The sequence below is a fragment of the Myotis daubentonii genome, chromosome 2, assembly GCF_963259705.1.
Source record: "Myotis daubentonii chromosome 2, mMyoDau2.1, whole genome shotgun sequence".
Classification (NCBI taxonomy): domain Eukaryota; kingdom Metazoa; phylum Chordata; class Mammalia; order Chiroptera; family Vespertilionidae; genus Myotis; species Myotis daubentonii.
The window spans coordinates 206,801,483-206,817,515 of NC_081841.1; the positions used below are offsets into that span (position 1 = coordinate 206,801,483).

The window sequence follows — 16,033 nt, forward strand, 5'->3', positions numbered from 1 at the left end:
AGAGTACTTGGTGGGGAATTGGAGGATTAACTTAAATACCCCCAACTTTTTTCGCCCCCTCTATTCCTAAAATTTTAGAATTCAGTGTCAGACTCTCTAAACAGGAAACTGGAAGATTCTTCTCTGGGGAATATGTTCAGCCTGAGAGAAGAGACCCAAAGATACTGAGCTTGGAGTTTTCTGTGGAAATGTAGGGTGACCTAGCATACATGCCCCTGTGTACATGGCTCCTACTCTGATGTTCAGTCCCCCTCTAAAGCCGAGGAGCAAACAGCCAAGGATCGCAGGACGTATGAGGCAAGTCTTAGTTATGAAAGGAGATTCTAGAACAGACAAGCAGAAAAAGAACTTGAAGTAAAACAGAAACTCTGCAAGGACATGAGAGTTACTACCCACCCTTGTCAAAATAAACAACAAAAAATGATAATGATTATTCTCACAGAGATAACAACAGGTATTACCATGTAGAAACAAGAATAGAGTTAAGGAAATAAAGAATAACAGAAGGAAAGAAGAACCATATGGCGAATATACCACATAGCTCAGCCATAAACAGTATTTATGGAGTCCAGTTAAGATAATCTGCTATGATAGCATCAAAAGTATGATGTCACTGTATCAGGAGAAGTGAGCAGTGATGGGAAGTGAAATCTATGCCTTCATCTTCCACATGGGAAGGTAAGAGCTAGTGCAGAAGATTCCAACCCATAGCAAAGATGGAACACCGGTGGTGTACAACCTAGAGGAAGTAACGGAGAACACAACTATTGCTAAAAATAGATGATTCCTGGATGTTCCATTGTTATCATCCAACTTGAGCCCTACACCATCCAGAAGATAAAGAGATGGAATATTAACACCACACCATTTCTCATTTTGCAAAAGAGTTACCCATCTGAAAACATGACTCTATACAGACTTTTTAATATTAAACCTCATTTGCTTACTGAATTAAGTTTAATTTCAGACATAAATTCCCATCGGAGAATGCTGGCCCTATGACATACCAAGACTCGAGCTTAAGGATGTAATAACAATTTTGAGAGTACACAATTTAAGAATAAACGATACTCTGACAAATAATAAGCTCTAGGGGGTCCACCTGGAGGAAGTTAGCGGCGGGAGGCGGGGAGTGGTGTACGGCAGGTATCTCAGGCCTCATGGCGACCGTGGGAGCGAGCGGCAGCGATGGGAAAGGGCCAGGGGTGGAGACCCCCGTCACCTATTACCGTTTGGAGGAGGTAGCGGAGCGCAACTCCTCGAAGGAGATATGGCTGGTGATCCACGGGCGAGTCTACGATATCACCCGCTTCCTTAACAAGCATCCTGGCGGAGAAGAGGTTCTGCTGGAACAAGCTGGTGCAGATGCAAGTGAAAGCTTTGAAGATGTTGGCCACTCCTCTGATGCCAGAGAAATGCTGAAGCAGTACTATATCGGTGATGTGCATCCGAATGACCTTAAACCTGAAAGTGGTAGCAAGGACCCTTCGAAAAATGATACATGCAGAAGTTGCTGGTCATACTGGATTTTCCCCATCATAGGCGCCATTCTCTTAGGTTTCCTGTACCGTTACTACTACCCATCAGAAAGCAGATCCTCCTGAGGAGGCCTTGTCGAAGTCTGGAAAGCAGATCCACTTGGGAGTGGCAGCTAGAGACTTATTTGGAGGCTGCAGCGGTGCCCTGTTCTCACATTCTTCCAGCTGTGCTCTCCCCCCTGGAGCCCAGACGGTTGGCTGCGCATCCCCCTCAGGGCCAGGGACAGGGCCCTCCTTCCCCAGAGCCTACTCCCGAAGCACCTGCTCACTGTTCGGTGTCCTGGCCGACGTTTCCCGTCTTCACTGGTTCTCACGAGCATCTTTATATTTCATTGTTTTCTGTTGATAACTGCAGTCCATGTGCCCTAGCGACATTGCCCTTTGGTAAAAATGCCTGCTTTCCAGTACTTTGCACATTATCATACTCTACTTTTGAAGCTTTTCTTTTTCCATTTTTCTTTTAAGTAAATATTGTTATTTTAAAAAAAAAAATAATAAGCTCTAAGATTTGGGGGGTTCAACTATTGGCATCTTCAGAGCACTTAGGTTGACCCAACATCAAAATCCTGGGGGGAAAATTGATATATTTCATCTTTAAAGATTTACAGGGCTGCCCAAAATTTCCAGGTTTAAAAATGGCATCACTCCAACACAACTCAAACCAGCTTATGCATAAGAAGTAATTTGCAGGCTCAGGTATCCGGGAAGGCCTCTGGGACAGCCGACAGAATGAAGGGCAGAGCTGAGGGAGGCCAGCATTAGGTGGGTGCTCATTATGTTCCAGGGCCCACTGGATACAGCAATGAAAACAACAGAAAAATGAAGAGATGAATATATACAGTGTGGGCAAAAGTAGATTTACAGTTGTTTGTATGGAAAAATATATAATACAAGAATAAACTGTTTTACATACTCACAACTGTAAACCTACTTATGCCCATCCCTGCAGTGTGCAAAAATAAAAAATAGTCTTGTCAGAGGACTGGGAATTGCTCGGGAGAGTAAAGAGGCCGACGGGCTCTGAGGAGGAGGGGGACAGTAGGTTGCAGGGCAAACCACTGTGAGACTTTGGCTTTTGCTCTCCATGAAATGGAAATCCTCTGGAGGGTTTAGGAGAGCACTGACAGATGGAGTAAGTGTTTCAAAACTGTGCAAGCAAACAACCACATGACCTCTTTGCTCTATGGAAAATCAACTGTGGGAGGCAAAGCAGGAACAGGACAGGTAAAAAGCTACTGGAATTTTCCAGGGAGACACTTTGCTGTTTGGACTTGAGGTTGTCATGGCAGGGAGGGTGAGACCTCATCCCAGCATGAGGACCTGGTTCTGTTTCAACGGCGGAGATGAAAGGGCTGGCTGACGGACTCCACCTAGGCCTCCAGGAGAGAATCGTGGTTGACTCCACACTCCCAGGATTTTCTCTCTCCCCACACATGCCTGCATCCATCTTTCATCTCTGCCTGTCTCTTGAGTTCACCCCTAATCTTCATATAGCAGGAAATAACCTGGTGCCCAAGAGTCCCAAATCATACCCTCCTGTTTAGCAACTGCCGAAGCAGACTTCATATTATACATCCGACCTCAGCAAGGTCCTATTTGGGTCATAATCTCAACCTTGAACCAATCACTGTTGTCAGGAAAAAACGGGATATAATGATTGTCCAAGCCTGGAGCACACACCCCCTTCCTGGGCCTGCTTGCGGAATTAGGGAGGTAGGAAAATTCTTTCAGGCAGGCACAAAACACCACCTACCATAGTTTAAGCCCCCAGCTAGAACCCAAATTGTTTTCCCTTTGAGTGCTGTCCTCTTTCCCTGGACCTTGAAGACCCTGCCTTTCCCCAAAGCCCTACACAGCTCCCAGCATGGGGCTCTCACCTCAAAGGGAACATTGTTCTTTCATTATCAAACAGGAAGAGGGCAGATTAAAAGCCATAGTAATTTTATTTTTTAATATATTTTTATTGATTTCAGAGAGGAAGGGAGAAGAAAAGAGAGACAGAAACATCAATGATGAGGATCATTGATCTGCTGCCTCCTGCAGGCCCCCTACTGGGGACTGAGCCTGCAACCCCCACACGTGCACTGACTGGGAATCAAACTATGACCTCCTGGTTCGTAGGTCGACACTCAACCACTGAGACACACCGAGCACAAGCCACAGTCATTTTAAATCTCGCCTCAGGATCCAGGTTAGTCTGTCATTTAAAAGCCGATAGAGTGCAGGAGGGGAGGAGGGAGGAAGATCATCCCAAATTACCAGAAAGGTCCTCCATCCCCCACCAGCGTAATTGCTGACAGATAACCTGTCTCAAAGGCTTTTCTAAAACCTGCAGGGAGAAGCTTTTCCAGTCTATTCTTTGAGCATCCTGAGATGGTTTGGAGCGAAAATATGCCTGCATTTTTTTTTTTATCTTACTCAGGACTTTCTGCATTCTTTGTCAGTTAAGGATTCCTGGCCCCAAACCAATTCCACCACTAGCATTTGTATGTTTTGGAGAAACTGCTGACGAATTGAGGAAATAATCTAAGGTCTGAAAGTATTTACACATTGTGGCAATACAGGATCTCAGACTGTTTACCAAATGGCAGGGGCATTCAGTGACTCCCGGGATCAGGGACTGATCACTGATCCCACCCGGCTGCTCTCCTTATGCTCCCCTGCAACACCTGCTCCCACAGCCACGGAGAAAGAACTGATCTATGTTGACAGTTCTCCCTACCCCAAACAACCTTGAGCTGTTTATAGTAAATATTGCACACCGGTGAGGTTTTATTGATCTCTTTTTTCCCAGACACCTCTCCAGCTCCTCCTACCCTGCTCTCATTTTTGTTCGTCTGCCACCTGGAAGCGGCGAAGGCTGCACCTCTTGCTTTTCTGCATACCAGAGGCAACGATAATATTTACAGTGGCAGTTAAAGGGCCTTCCTGCTGTCTCCGCAGCGCTGGCTGACGCTCAGGCCTGCTGAGCCCCGGGGAGAGCTGAGCGCGGAGCCAGGCGCCTTCCCTCCACGCGCCCGGAGAGGCGAGGCGCTCAGTTCTGGCCCAAACTCCAGGTGCGGTTCTGTCTGGGAGCCCCGCCTTCGGCCATCTGGGATGTGGCAGCCAGGAAACGTCTAAGTTTCCCAAAAGGAATCATGTCCTTGTTGGGAAAAAGGTTAGATTTCCTTTCGGAAGAGAGTTAAAGGGGAGCTTAAAATATCTGATTGAATTTGATGCGTTGTCTCCAAAATAGATTTCCCGTACCCCAGAAGGAACAAAGACAACCCATTAGTGTACAGAAAGAAAACATAATACATTTTATTAAAAATTTTTTTTAGCCCTAACCAGTTTGGCTCAGTGAATAGAGCATCGGCCTGCGGACTGAAGGGTCCCAGCTTTGATTCTGGTCAAGGGCATATACCCGGGTTGCAGGCACATCCCCAGTAGGGGGCGTGCAGGAGGCAGCTGATTGATGTTTCTCTCTCATCGATGTTTCTAACTATCCCTCTCTTCCTCTCTAAAAAATCAATAAAATATATTTTTAAAAAATTTAAATATAAGTTTTGTGTGTTTTAAAATAAACATACTAGTGTAGAAGTGTAAGTAAAAATAAATAAGTATACATAAATGGAGGCTACATGCAATAAAATTATTATTTTCCAAAATTATTTTTATTGCTTAGGGTAGATGATCAAAAACAGTTTGAAAACCATTAAATTAGGAGATACTTATGCTGCCTTCTTACACTGAATTCTGCGGTTCTATGATTTTATGTCCTAGGAAAAACTTCCATGACAGGCCCGAGAAGGGGCAGTGAAAACAGACAACTGGTCTCCCAGCTGCAGCCAGATTCCAGTGGGCTTCCTGCCACCAGGACTCTTGGCCCCTTTCCCTCTTCTGGGAGGAGCTGGGTCTTGACCAGTTTGTGGGAAGGAGGTGAGCAGGTACAGACACAAGGCAGAGGATGGTCTTTGCTGCTGCCCCCTGGAGCCATCAGCTCCACCAGGCATTGGGACCCAGCTACCCCTGATAAAAATGTGACCTCCAGTCTTTACAGACTGTGCCACCAAATGCCACCACTGTGTCCTAGTTAGGGGCAGGAGGTTCTCTGCCATTCTGTTCTTTGTTTGGAGTATAATACACGGTTTTTTTCTTAACCTTTCTACTTTTCTTTACTCCTTTCCCATTCAACTTTTCTCACTTTTTTTTTTTCATCATTTGCCTTGTTTTCATTATTCAGTTTCACCTTCCTGCTACATTCTAAGGATCTGTGGCCAACTCCCTTCAGGCAGAACAAATTGTCAATGAGCCCATTCTGTTTGCAAATCATTTTGTAAAGATTGTATAGGGACCCTGACCTTCATCTTAATTGCTCCCTGTTCCCTTCAATGCTTCTAAACTATCCCCCCAAACTCCTCCTGTGTGTAAAATTCCGATTTATTAGGACACACACACACACACACACCACTCCTTAGATGTCATCTCTTCCAAAAGCCCTCCCTAGTTCCTTACACGCCACCCAAATAAGTGCATCAATCCCTTCATTGTACTTTCTGCACACACTCTTCCTTTTTTAAATTGAGATAGTTACCATTTAGCATTATATTAATCTCAGGTGTATGCCAGAATTCAATATGTGCTTATGTTGCAAAACGATCGCCATGATCAGTCTAGTTAAATCCATCACCACACAAAGCTATAATTTTTTTCTTGTAATGAGAACTTTTAAGATCTACTCTCATAGCAACTTTCAGATATACAGTACAGAATTATTTACTACAGTCATCATGCTGTCCATTACACCCACATGGCCCTTTTATTTTATACCTGGAAGCTTATACCTTTTGACCACCTTCTGCACACACTTCTTACTAACCACACTTGATTACACTGATATACTTGCACGCCTGCCTCCCTCTGCTCATCCAAAAGGAAGCTCACCCCAAAGTCAAGGCTGACTCCCTGCCCCACAGCACAGCGCCTGGGACAAAGCAGTTCTTCATAAATGGAAGGAAGGAAGAAAGGAAGGAAGGATGTCTGAAGCCAACCACTCTTGGCTTCCCTGTTGATCTGCCAGAATGTGGCCAACTGCAGAGGTAACAACAAAGCTAATATTTATTGTATGCTTCCATTTTTTTCAGTGAGAAACCAATTAATTGTATATCTGGTTGAATGGAGACCAGTAGACCTAGTAATTGAACTCTGTTCACTAAGAAGCAGGCCCCTGCTCCAGACCGACTTTGATAAGTATGTTCCAGCCTAAATGATGGGATCCTACTTTCTTGGCACTAATTGCCAAATTGTTTCTTACGTTCATCTCTAGCTTTTAATCACAGCTTCTACATGATTGGCCCTGGACCTTAGGGATTCAAACTGCACCAGGAATACTGACATTTTCTTGTTCCTGGAAATTCACTGGACATTTTCCAGTCGCCAAAAGGCTGAATCTAATTAAAACACAGCTTTATATGAATACAACTTCCTTTTCCAACAAGGAATATATTTTTTCATGGCTCACCAAATTGAAAAAAATAAATACAGTTTACTAACTTTGATTATTAACTTCTTCATCTGACACCTCATCCATAGGCAGGAAAAATTACACAATTTTTCTTTTATATATTTTATACACAAATTCTACCTAGTTCTCTCTCTCTCTCTCTCTCTCTCTCTCTCTCTCTCTCTCTCTCTCACACACACACACACACACACACACACACACACACACACACTAGAGCCCTGTAGCTTTAATTCCCAGGCCATGAAGCCCTTTGCACTTGTTAGTGCTCCTCTCTCAACCTGGTAACTAGCATGGACTTTGGAGCCAGGTGAGAGTTAATTAAATTAATGACGTGTGTGGAGTGCCAGCACCGTCTCTGGCAGAGTGCCCACAATTGCTAGCTATGATTTATCACCATTACTTGGGCCACTACGGCTCTCTGAGCATAATGGGCCTTTTCGGGGCAGGGTTCCAAATGTGAGTCCTGCTTGTTGGATTAGGGCAGGTCCAGAGCACAGAGGGAGGACTCCAAGTTGGACTGGAGGGGTGCGCGGAAGCAAGGCTGCGCAGGCCTTTCTGCGGGACTCCCTGCAGCTGGCTAACATATGCCCGGGACACTACGTTCCCCAGGATTACCTGACATCCACTGTGGTAATGAGATAGCTTCCCCCAAATCAACAAGAGCAGCAAAGACTAAAGCCCTTACACTTCCAGGCTGCCCCCGCCTCCCCCCCATCAGTTGGCTTGCGGGATTGGGACAAATTCATGTGGGAGGTATTCTCCAAGCACCTGTAAATGAGGTCCCACCGAGATCTGTCTTTCAGCTCTGGGGGGTACACAAGGAATGCTGAGTGACTTAATTGGCCCAAGACATAGTAACATAGGATCCAACCAGGCCAGTGGTCCTCAAAGGGTGATCCTCCAACCGGCCATGTCAGCATCACCTGGGAGCTCGTTTCAAATGCAGAACTCTGGCCCCTTCCTGACCTACTAAATCAGAACCTCTGAGGATGAGCTCCAGGAAAAAAGTTAACCAAGATCTCCAGGTAATTCTTAGGCGCATACAACTTGAGAACCTTGGACCATGAATCAGGCCATTCCTCCTGATTTCCTGGTTGAGAGCACAGTGGCTATCTATCAGTCTTGGCTGTACAGAAGCAGCCTAGTGCCAAAGCAACAACCCAGAGCAATTAAATCAAAATATCTGGGATTGGACCCAGGCACCAGCTTTGTAAAGGCTCCCCAGGTACTTTCAATGTGCAGCCAAGCTTGAGACCCACTGCTTAGGAGCAAGAATTTTTTAAAAATATGTTTATATTGATTTCAGAGAGAGGAAGGGAGAGAGATAGAAACATCAGTGATGAGAGAAACATTGATTGGCCGCCTCCTGCATGCCCCGTACTGGGGATCGAGCCCGCAACCTGGGCATATGCCCTGGCCGGGAATCAAACCAGTGACCTTTTGGTTCATGGGTCGATGCTCAACCATTGAGCCACACCAGCTGGGCAGGAGCAAGAATTTGAAGAAAGCTGTACCTGAGAGAAAGCAGCAGTCAACTCAATGCTGAGTATTCCCACCTTTCTCTTTGCTCTGGGTTTCTGTGTGTGCTTTCCCCACCACGATTTCCTCAACTGTCCCCTGCAGGTTCTGTATCCCTACGAGAAGTTCTGAACACACCTGTCCCCTCTTCCCATTCACCCACCCTGCCACCTTTGAATGGTTAACATTATTGAATTCGCTGACTAGTGTTAAGGAATAGCTAAGAAGAGGCTCCATTCACTCCAGGCCCTTCGGGTCCAATGTGAATTTGCAAATTAAAAACAATTATGTTTCTGTCACATAAATGTCCCTTCGTCGGATATTGTCTACAGTGTTCTTGTTATGTTTATGCATTTTATTCAGCAGGCTAATAAGACCCCATCTGATTTATGCATTCTTTGGCCTTAGAAACATTCAGACATTTCACCTGGTGCTTAACACTGAAGACAGTGGATGGCCCTTACCACACTGTTCCCTCCGCTGGGCGAGGGTGGGAAAGAAAAGAGAACCCGTTCACTGCACTGCAAGAAAGCTGCTAAGTAGCCTTAAATGACACTCTCGGGTCCTAACACATGCCATATTTAAGAATGGGGCTATAGGATAGTATATCATAAAGCCTGGGCTGATGCTTTTAGCTTCAGATCGATTACTTGGAAGTTTTTGAAATCTTCCAAGAAGTCCAATTTAGAAATGTGTACAGTTCATGGAGTGAACAGGTCTTAGTCTGCCAATGTAAGTCAGATGTTCCTTCTCAGTGGATTTCCTAGGTGCCATCTTCCACAAAGTCTCCAGGAGTTCTGAGATGACTCCATTTAGAGAGAAATGGATTTTGACAATATTTGTCCATGTTTCTCCACGCTATCAGAGAGACTAATCCTCCTGATCTTCCTCAAACTTCCCCATTTTAGCTCTGAAAGTCCCATGTCCACTTACTATCCTGGGCAAACTGGGACAATTGGTCACCCTGCCTACTGCCCAGATCTTGCATTCCAGCTCTTTCTTTAGAAATCCTCCCTGCTGTATGACTCAAGCATTGCCTCATCTCAAACCACCAGCACTTGTGCTTAGTTAGAAAACACACACACACACACACACACACACACGCTAAACACCCCCAGTTCCTTCCTCATGATGTTAATGCAAATACATTCATTTATTTTACTTGAATTTCTACTTCTCATTTTTCTCAGTGCCATCACCACCCTATGTCTCCAGTAAAATCATTCCAAAAACATCTTGTTCTGCCAGAAAAACGTAGAGAAAAAAGGAAAGTGATTCCTGTGTTTCAGAGCTGAAACGAGATGAAAGAGCCCATCATAAAAGTTAAAGAGTGCCTTTTTATTCAGCGAAATAAATCTTTATTGCATGTCCCTTAAGCGCCGGATACTGTGCTGCACTACGTCCACAGTAAGTCAAGTCCTTGGTATGCAGCTAAGACATGAGGCCAATGTGCTCCCTTAGCTCAGGAAGACTCGCCAGCATCCTCGACTCCCTTGCTCCTTGACTTTCTATTGGCCCGAGCGAAGGCAGCTTTAGTTTCTGCCATTCCTTATTGGGCTGCTAGTAGCTCCTGAGTGAGTCCACTGCCAATTTATGTTTTCTAACCTCAGAGCTGCTCCAAAATTATTATAATAAACTTAACTAATTTCTCGTAGCTGTTGTGACTTCTTTCCACACTTAAGTTCCTTCATCCACCCTCAGGCCAGCACATGACTTTGTCATCTACCTTCTGAGTTCAACGCCATTTGATGGAGTTTCTGCTAACTAGTACTCTCTCTTCTACATTTCCCTTTCCCTTTTTAAGAGAAATAGTGTCCCTTTTTAAGATAAATAGCTGCCAATTTTACCCTTAGGTAACTGCAGAAGTACACTTGATGCTTGTCACTGTTTTGGATTCCGTAATGCTGCACATTTATTGTTATAGATGGTGTATTTTATTTCTCTTCTGTTTCTATATCTATTGTTCCTGTGATTATTGACTTCTCAATCATCAGAAGATTTGTAAACATCATGAATCGAAAATGAAGCGTACGTGAATATGAATTCCATGCATGTATAAATTAAGCCTTCCACTGCAACATTTGGGAGATATTTGGGGGAGATATTTCTCCCAGGAGCGAATGCTGCCAACTGCAGGTGCATCATGAGATGCTATTTTCATCTTCCAGGATCTAGGAGGTAGCTGGAAGCACCGTGGGGGTGGGAGGGATTGCCTCAAATCGCTGTTGGGAGAATTGTTTCTCTGTTATCATACTCAGTTTGACTTGGGGATGAATTAAAGCAAATGTTCAAGAATGTTCTGCTTCCATGTTAAGCTATTTCATCTGATATCTTTTCCTCTTATACTTAAATGGGACCAAAAGATCTTCCAAAATGGAACACAGCCTTGTATAAAATCAAATTAATCTCTTATAATTTATTAGAGCATCTTTGTCCTCAATATTATTAGTCTGCACAGCTATTCTATTTATATTACTTTAAAGGCTGTAGTAAAAAGGAGTAGCCATTTGAAGTTTGATGTTAAATAGAGAAAGCTAAACAGTGCGATCTACATTTGAAATTCCACAAGCTGTCAATGAACTGGATTTTTCTGATAAAGAGAGATTGGTGTCCTTTGACTTAATTTCTCCACATCGATGTTTCACTTTTACCATCCCCAGCTCCCCCATCCAGTCAAATGTGTATGAATCCAACACTTTCTAAGGAGCGCCCTGCCCCAGCCAGGATCAAAGGGATGCTTCTGAATGGATGGTCACTAATGCAGCTCCCTGGCTTAACTGTTTTCACTCCACACTTTTTTATGTTTAGCAATGACTGCATCTCAGAAACACAGCCACCTGCTCTCAAGTACAGTGAAGGAAGCTGAGTCTTTGTGCGTTTGTATATGTGCTGCCTCGTAGAAGGAGTTATTTACATGTCTAGCCTCTTGGCAGGCTCTTCCAAAATATTCAGCAGGCTGGAGCTGACCTTTGGGGAGGGCGCTAAGACCCAAGTGGACACATTAGGAAGCAACCGCTCACTCACCTCTCGGTAGGAGGGGCCAGGAGCCTGACTCATGCTAAGTGAGCACTGGCCTGTGGACAGGCATGAGGCCCTTGCCTTTCTTAGCTGTGAAAATTGGGGCTTGAGACTCATACCTTCGGGAGCCTCGGTTTTCTAATGTGTGAAATGAAAAGTTGGGACTAAGTCAGGGGTCTCCACCCTGGCTGCACAGCAGACTGACTTGACTTTCTTTTTTTAGTAGTCATGCGATGGTCTTACTGCAGAAAAGTTAAATTAAACCTCCCGGGACAGAGCCCAGAACCAGGTTTGTTGTTGTTGTTGTTGTTGTTTGTTTTTTTAAATCTCCTGGGTGAGTTTAGGTGTGGACCAGGTGGAGGGTGGCTGGGCCAGGTGACCTCCAGGGTCTCACCAGCACCATACTGCTGGACCTGCTTCAGGCCCCGCCAGTCAGCTCTGGAGTTGTGAAGAGACTGCCCAGGCCTGAGTGCCTAAGTCATGCGGGCCACCATATCAACAGGATCTGCCGAAATCACCAACGGAATTACCTGGACTATCCCAGCCCACGATGAGGGAGGGAAGGACCTGTTGTTAAAAAGGACTCATGGTTCCCAGGAAAACTGCAGGCAGCACGGAGCCTGCTGTCTTTCTCAGGGAACTGTGCTTGGAGGGCTCAGACTCCTCCTTTGCAGCCCAGCGCTGTGCTGGGGAGATAAACTAATCTAATCAATAGCAAGAGCTGCATGTTGCTCTTGCAATCATGTCACATACTTTCCTTTTCCAGGGCAGCACCACACTTCTCTCCTACCAGCTCTCTTGTGTCTCAGTCTTGTTTTGCTCTGACTCCTTTTCAACCTCTCCATCCCCAGGTCTCATCGTCCACAGATCTGCACCACTGCCATGCGCCCCCACCACCTTGACAGGATTTGCCTCTGGAATTTCCCATCCCCTGCCCCCCACTTCCCATGCTCTCGCCCTTCTTCCGGCTCCTTCCTTTCCCGGTCAATATCGCTGGGCCACTGATGGCTGTGAGAATGTGACAATCTGAGCCACGGCCATAAAGGATGAATTGGGAGAGCCAGACCGAGGCCAGCAGGAACTGGAAAGACTGAGAAATGCAGCCCAATGCTTTAGTAAGAGGCGGTAGCACGTTACTCTCATCCTCAGAAGCCCGACACACTGTTAATTATGAAAATGCAGCTTTGACGAAGAAGAATCTGCAGTCATCCAAAGGCAGGCCGAGGCTTCATGCCCTGCTCGGGGGCCGAGGCTGGGAGCTCTGCACGGTGCAGACACCTGCCCGCTGCACTGTACTGATCGACTAGTGCAAGGCCGGCTGGGTGCCTGCTTCTCAGTCCAAGAATATCACTGCCACGCCACGTGGGTGCAGCTGGCAGGGATGGCCAGAGGGGCTGTAAGTGGGAACTCCACATAGCAGCAAGGGCAGGGAGAAGGAAGTGGGGAAATCTGGATCTTGAGCTTATCAGAGGGGATACAGGCAGGAGGTCTGGAAGCCAACGAAGGTTGTCTGTTGCTCTTTTGAGTCATTAGAAGCCAGCCCTCAGCTCAGATGTGTCTGATCCTAGGCTGTTCCCATTTAGAAACCCCCTTTGGACCTCCTTTTACAAGCAAGACGTGGTGGATGGATCTGGAAAGTGCACGGCCCAATCTGGGGACTTGCTAGAGCTGGTTGGTTGGTGAATGAGAGGATGGTGGAACAATTTTACTTTGTGTTCTTGCCACCCCTGAGTCCTCTTTCATTTGTTCCCCCAAATACTGCCAGATACATCTTTAAAATATTAACTTGGTTCTACCACTATCTTGCCAGAAATCTGTTAGTAGCTGCCCATCAGCTCCAGAATAGACACTACATTCCTAATCATAGCATTTAAGGTCCTCTATGATGTGGCCCAAACTTCCACCTCTCTCTACTCTGTGACTTGACCTGACAGTCCAGAGATGCTGAATGCTTCGTCCTTTCTGCACCCTCTGTGGCTCCGTTCCTGCATACCTTTGCTCAGGCTGTGTTCTCTGCCACAAATTTCTTTCCCACTCATCTCTGTCTGCTGAATGGACACTTCTGTATCCTCCAAGACCCAGCCTAGAAACCCTCTTTTCTAGGATTTGCTCAAGAGCCCCCATAGTGGACAAATTCTCTTCTCTTTGTGCCCCCATGCTGCCTACTGCCCACTTGACATTGAAGGATGTCTTTGTGAGCCTGGGATGGACATTCTTGGATCAGGGACCATATCCTCTTTACCCGGCAATGTTCCCAGCATCCAACACAATTTATGGCACATAGTAGATTTGTCTAGAGAATACTGGCTAGAACAGAATAGGAATGTAGGATTACAATATTCCCATCTTACAGGCATGGGTATTACCATAGTTCTTGCCTGGAACAGAGAAGTCCAGCAATCTCAGCAATGCTCCCATTCTCCATCCACCACATGGGGAGCTCCTTAGCACTTGCTCACAGTCCCCTCCCCGATCCCAATGTGCTAGGACCCTGATCTCATGGTATCAACTGCTCCCTAGTTCCCAGTCTCTTCTTGTCATCATGGGATCCTGATAGGCAGTGGAGACCCACCCTGGTGACTCATGGATTGCCAATGCTGAACTAAATCTTTCAAGTCAACGCTTACTTCATTTTCCCTGGATGATGTCAATGTCTGAGTCAGGGAGAAAACAGGTAGAGCAGGTATGAATCTTCGTCTGCAAATTTGAATGTGCAAAGAAACACATCTTGGGTTTTTTCATCACTCAAATGAATTTCTATTTCAAGTCCCATTTTTTTCCTAGGATGGCATAGTCAGTTTTTCCACCTCTCCCTTTATTCCTGGTCTGGCATCTGAGTGCCAGGAGGGTTTATGAGGTGTCTGGTGAGGGCGTACCTGGTCTCCATTCTCACTGTCATCTATTCATTCTGGCTCCTGATGGGAAGTGCCATCACATCTAGCATCACTGTCTACCCAGGGGGTTGCTGAGGCAGCCTCATTCCCAGCTTCTCTGCCACTACTGTGGGCCAAGAAACCATGTTGGGGTCATGCTGGGGCCTAGGGAACTCTATAGGCTGACTAAAGCCACATATGCCAAGTCACACTATATAGTCATTGATTGCCACTTTCCAAGAACCTTAAAGAAATAGGGCATGGGTTCACTCTAGTCTCAAATCCTATGAACTTTTATGTGAGGACTTTTTGTTTGTTTGTTTGGTTGGTTTTTGTTTGGTTGGTTTCAGGTTCCAGCATCCCTAACACTTGATGTGGTTACCAGGGCTCTTAGCCTCCTTTCTCAGAAACCTACCAGTGTCTACACTCTCCTGACCCTCAGTCTAATTCTCTTTCCTCTCAATCTATGACACCCTTTTCTAGGCAGTGTGTGTGTGAGGGTGAAGGGGAGAGGCACCTTCCTACTACTCATCTGACATTCTACCTATCTATTACCTCTATCCTGTTTTCAGTTCCTCAGAGTCTATTTTGAAACTCAAAGCTCACAGACTCGTTTTCTCTCTCTGATCTTTCCAGTCAAATCCCTTCCCAAAGTCAATTATCACCTACTGCAGTCTTGTTATCGAGTAGAGAGGAAGAGTAAGATGTAAGAGGGAATTGGAGGGGAGGTACTTTTAAGAAAGTTAGCAAACACTAATGCAGCATTTACAATGAATCAAGCACTGTACTAAGACTTTATATACATTAGCTCATGAAATAACAGCAACCCAATAAAACAGATATGGTTATTAATCCCAATTTTAAAATGAGGAAATGGAGATAAAATAGGGACAAATTGAAGGACCCAAGACTTGAACCCAGGCAGTCTTGCTCCAGAGTCTGTGCTCTTAACCACTGAATGACAGTTTCTCATCCCTGCCACACATGTTATTCTTATTGTAGCTCCATTTTCCTTGAAGATGAGTAGAAAAAGAAAAGTTTTCAAGTACTATGATAAACCCTTCTTTTTCTATTCAAAGTGCTTATGCTGGGATTTTTCAAATTTTAATTCTTATGAGAAATCTATCCCTCATCCATGTGAACATCAAAAAAGAAAAGAAAAGCCTAAAAAATGCTTAAAAATAGAAGGTGGGGTGGGTGGGTGGGAAGAGATCAATCAGAAAACTTGGATGCATATATGTACAACCCATGGACACAGACTAGGGTGGTGAAGGCCTGGGGTGGGGCCGGGGAGCGAAGTTGGGCTAGAAGAGGTCAATGGGGGAAAAGGGGAACATATGTAATACTTTCAACAATAAAGATTAAAAAATAGAATCTCTTGCTACCACCACCACCATCAATGACACTGCCTCCACCTGCCTGGAAGCGTTTTATCACACCTGCAGAGTTAGAGGGACCTCCGGAAGGCGTGTCAATACCATACATTTCACCCTATGTGTCCTTGATGCATTCGCCCAAGTCTAAGCACTAACATCCATTTTGAATGAAAAGATGTCCAAGAAAAAAACACTTGTGGGCTTCTA

General features: G+C 45.3%; 1 protein-coding gene across 1 annotated transcript; it reads left to right on the top strand.

The window, feature by feature from the left end:
* Positions 1-1,100: 1,100 nt before the first annotated feature.
* LOC132228689 (cytochrome b5 type B-like) lies at positions 1,101-2,036 on the top strand. Its single transcript, XM_059685526.1, has one exon. It carries the CDS (start codon positions 1,161-1,163, stop codon positions 1,602-1,604), a length of 444 nt encoding a protein of 147 aa, XP_059541509.1. The 5' UTR covers positions 1,101-1,160; the 3' UTR covers positions 1,605-2,036.
* The last annotated feature ends 13,997 nt before the right edge of the window (positions 2,037-16,033 follow it).

What these genes read in the sequence shown, in the direction of transcription:
- LOC132228689 (XM_059685526.1), top strand. Translation starts at nt 1,161, where the DNA reads ATGGCGACCGTGGGAGCGAGCGGCAGCGATGGGAAAGGGCCAGGGGTG.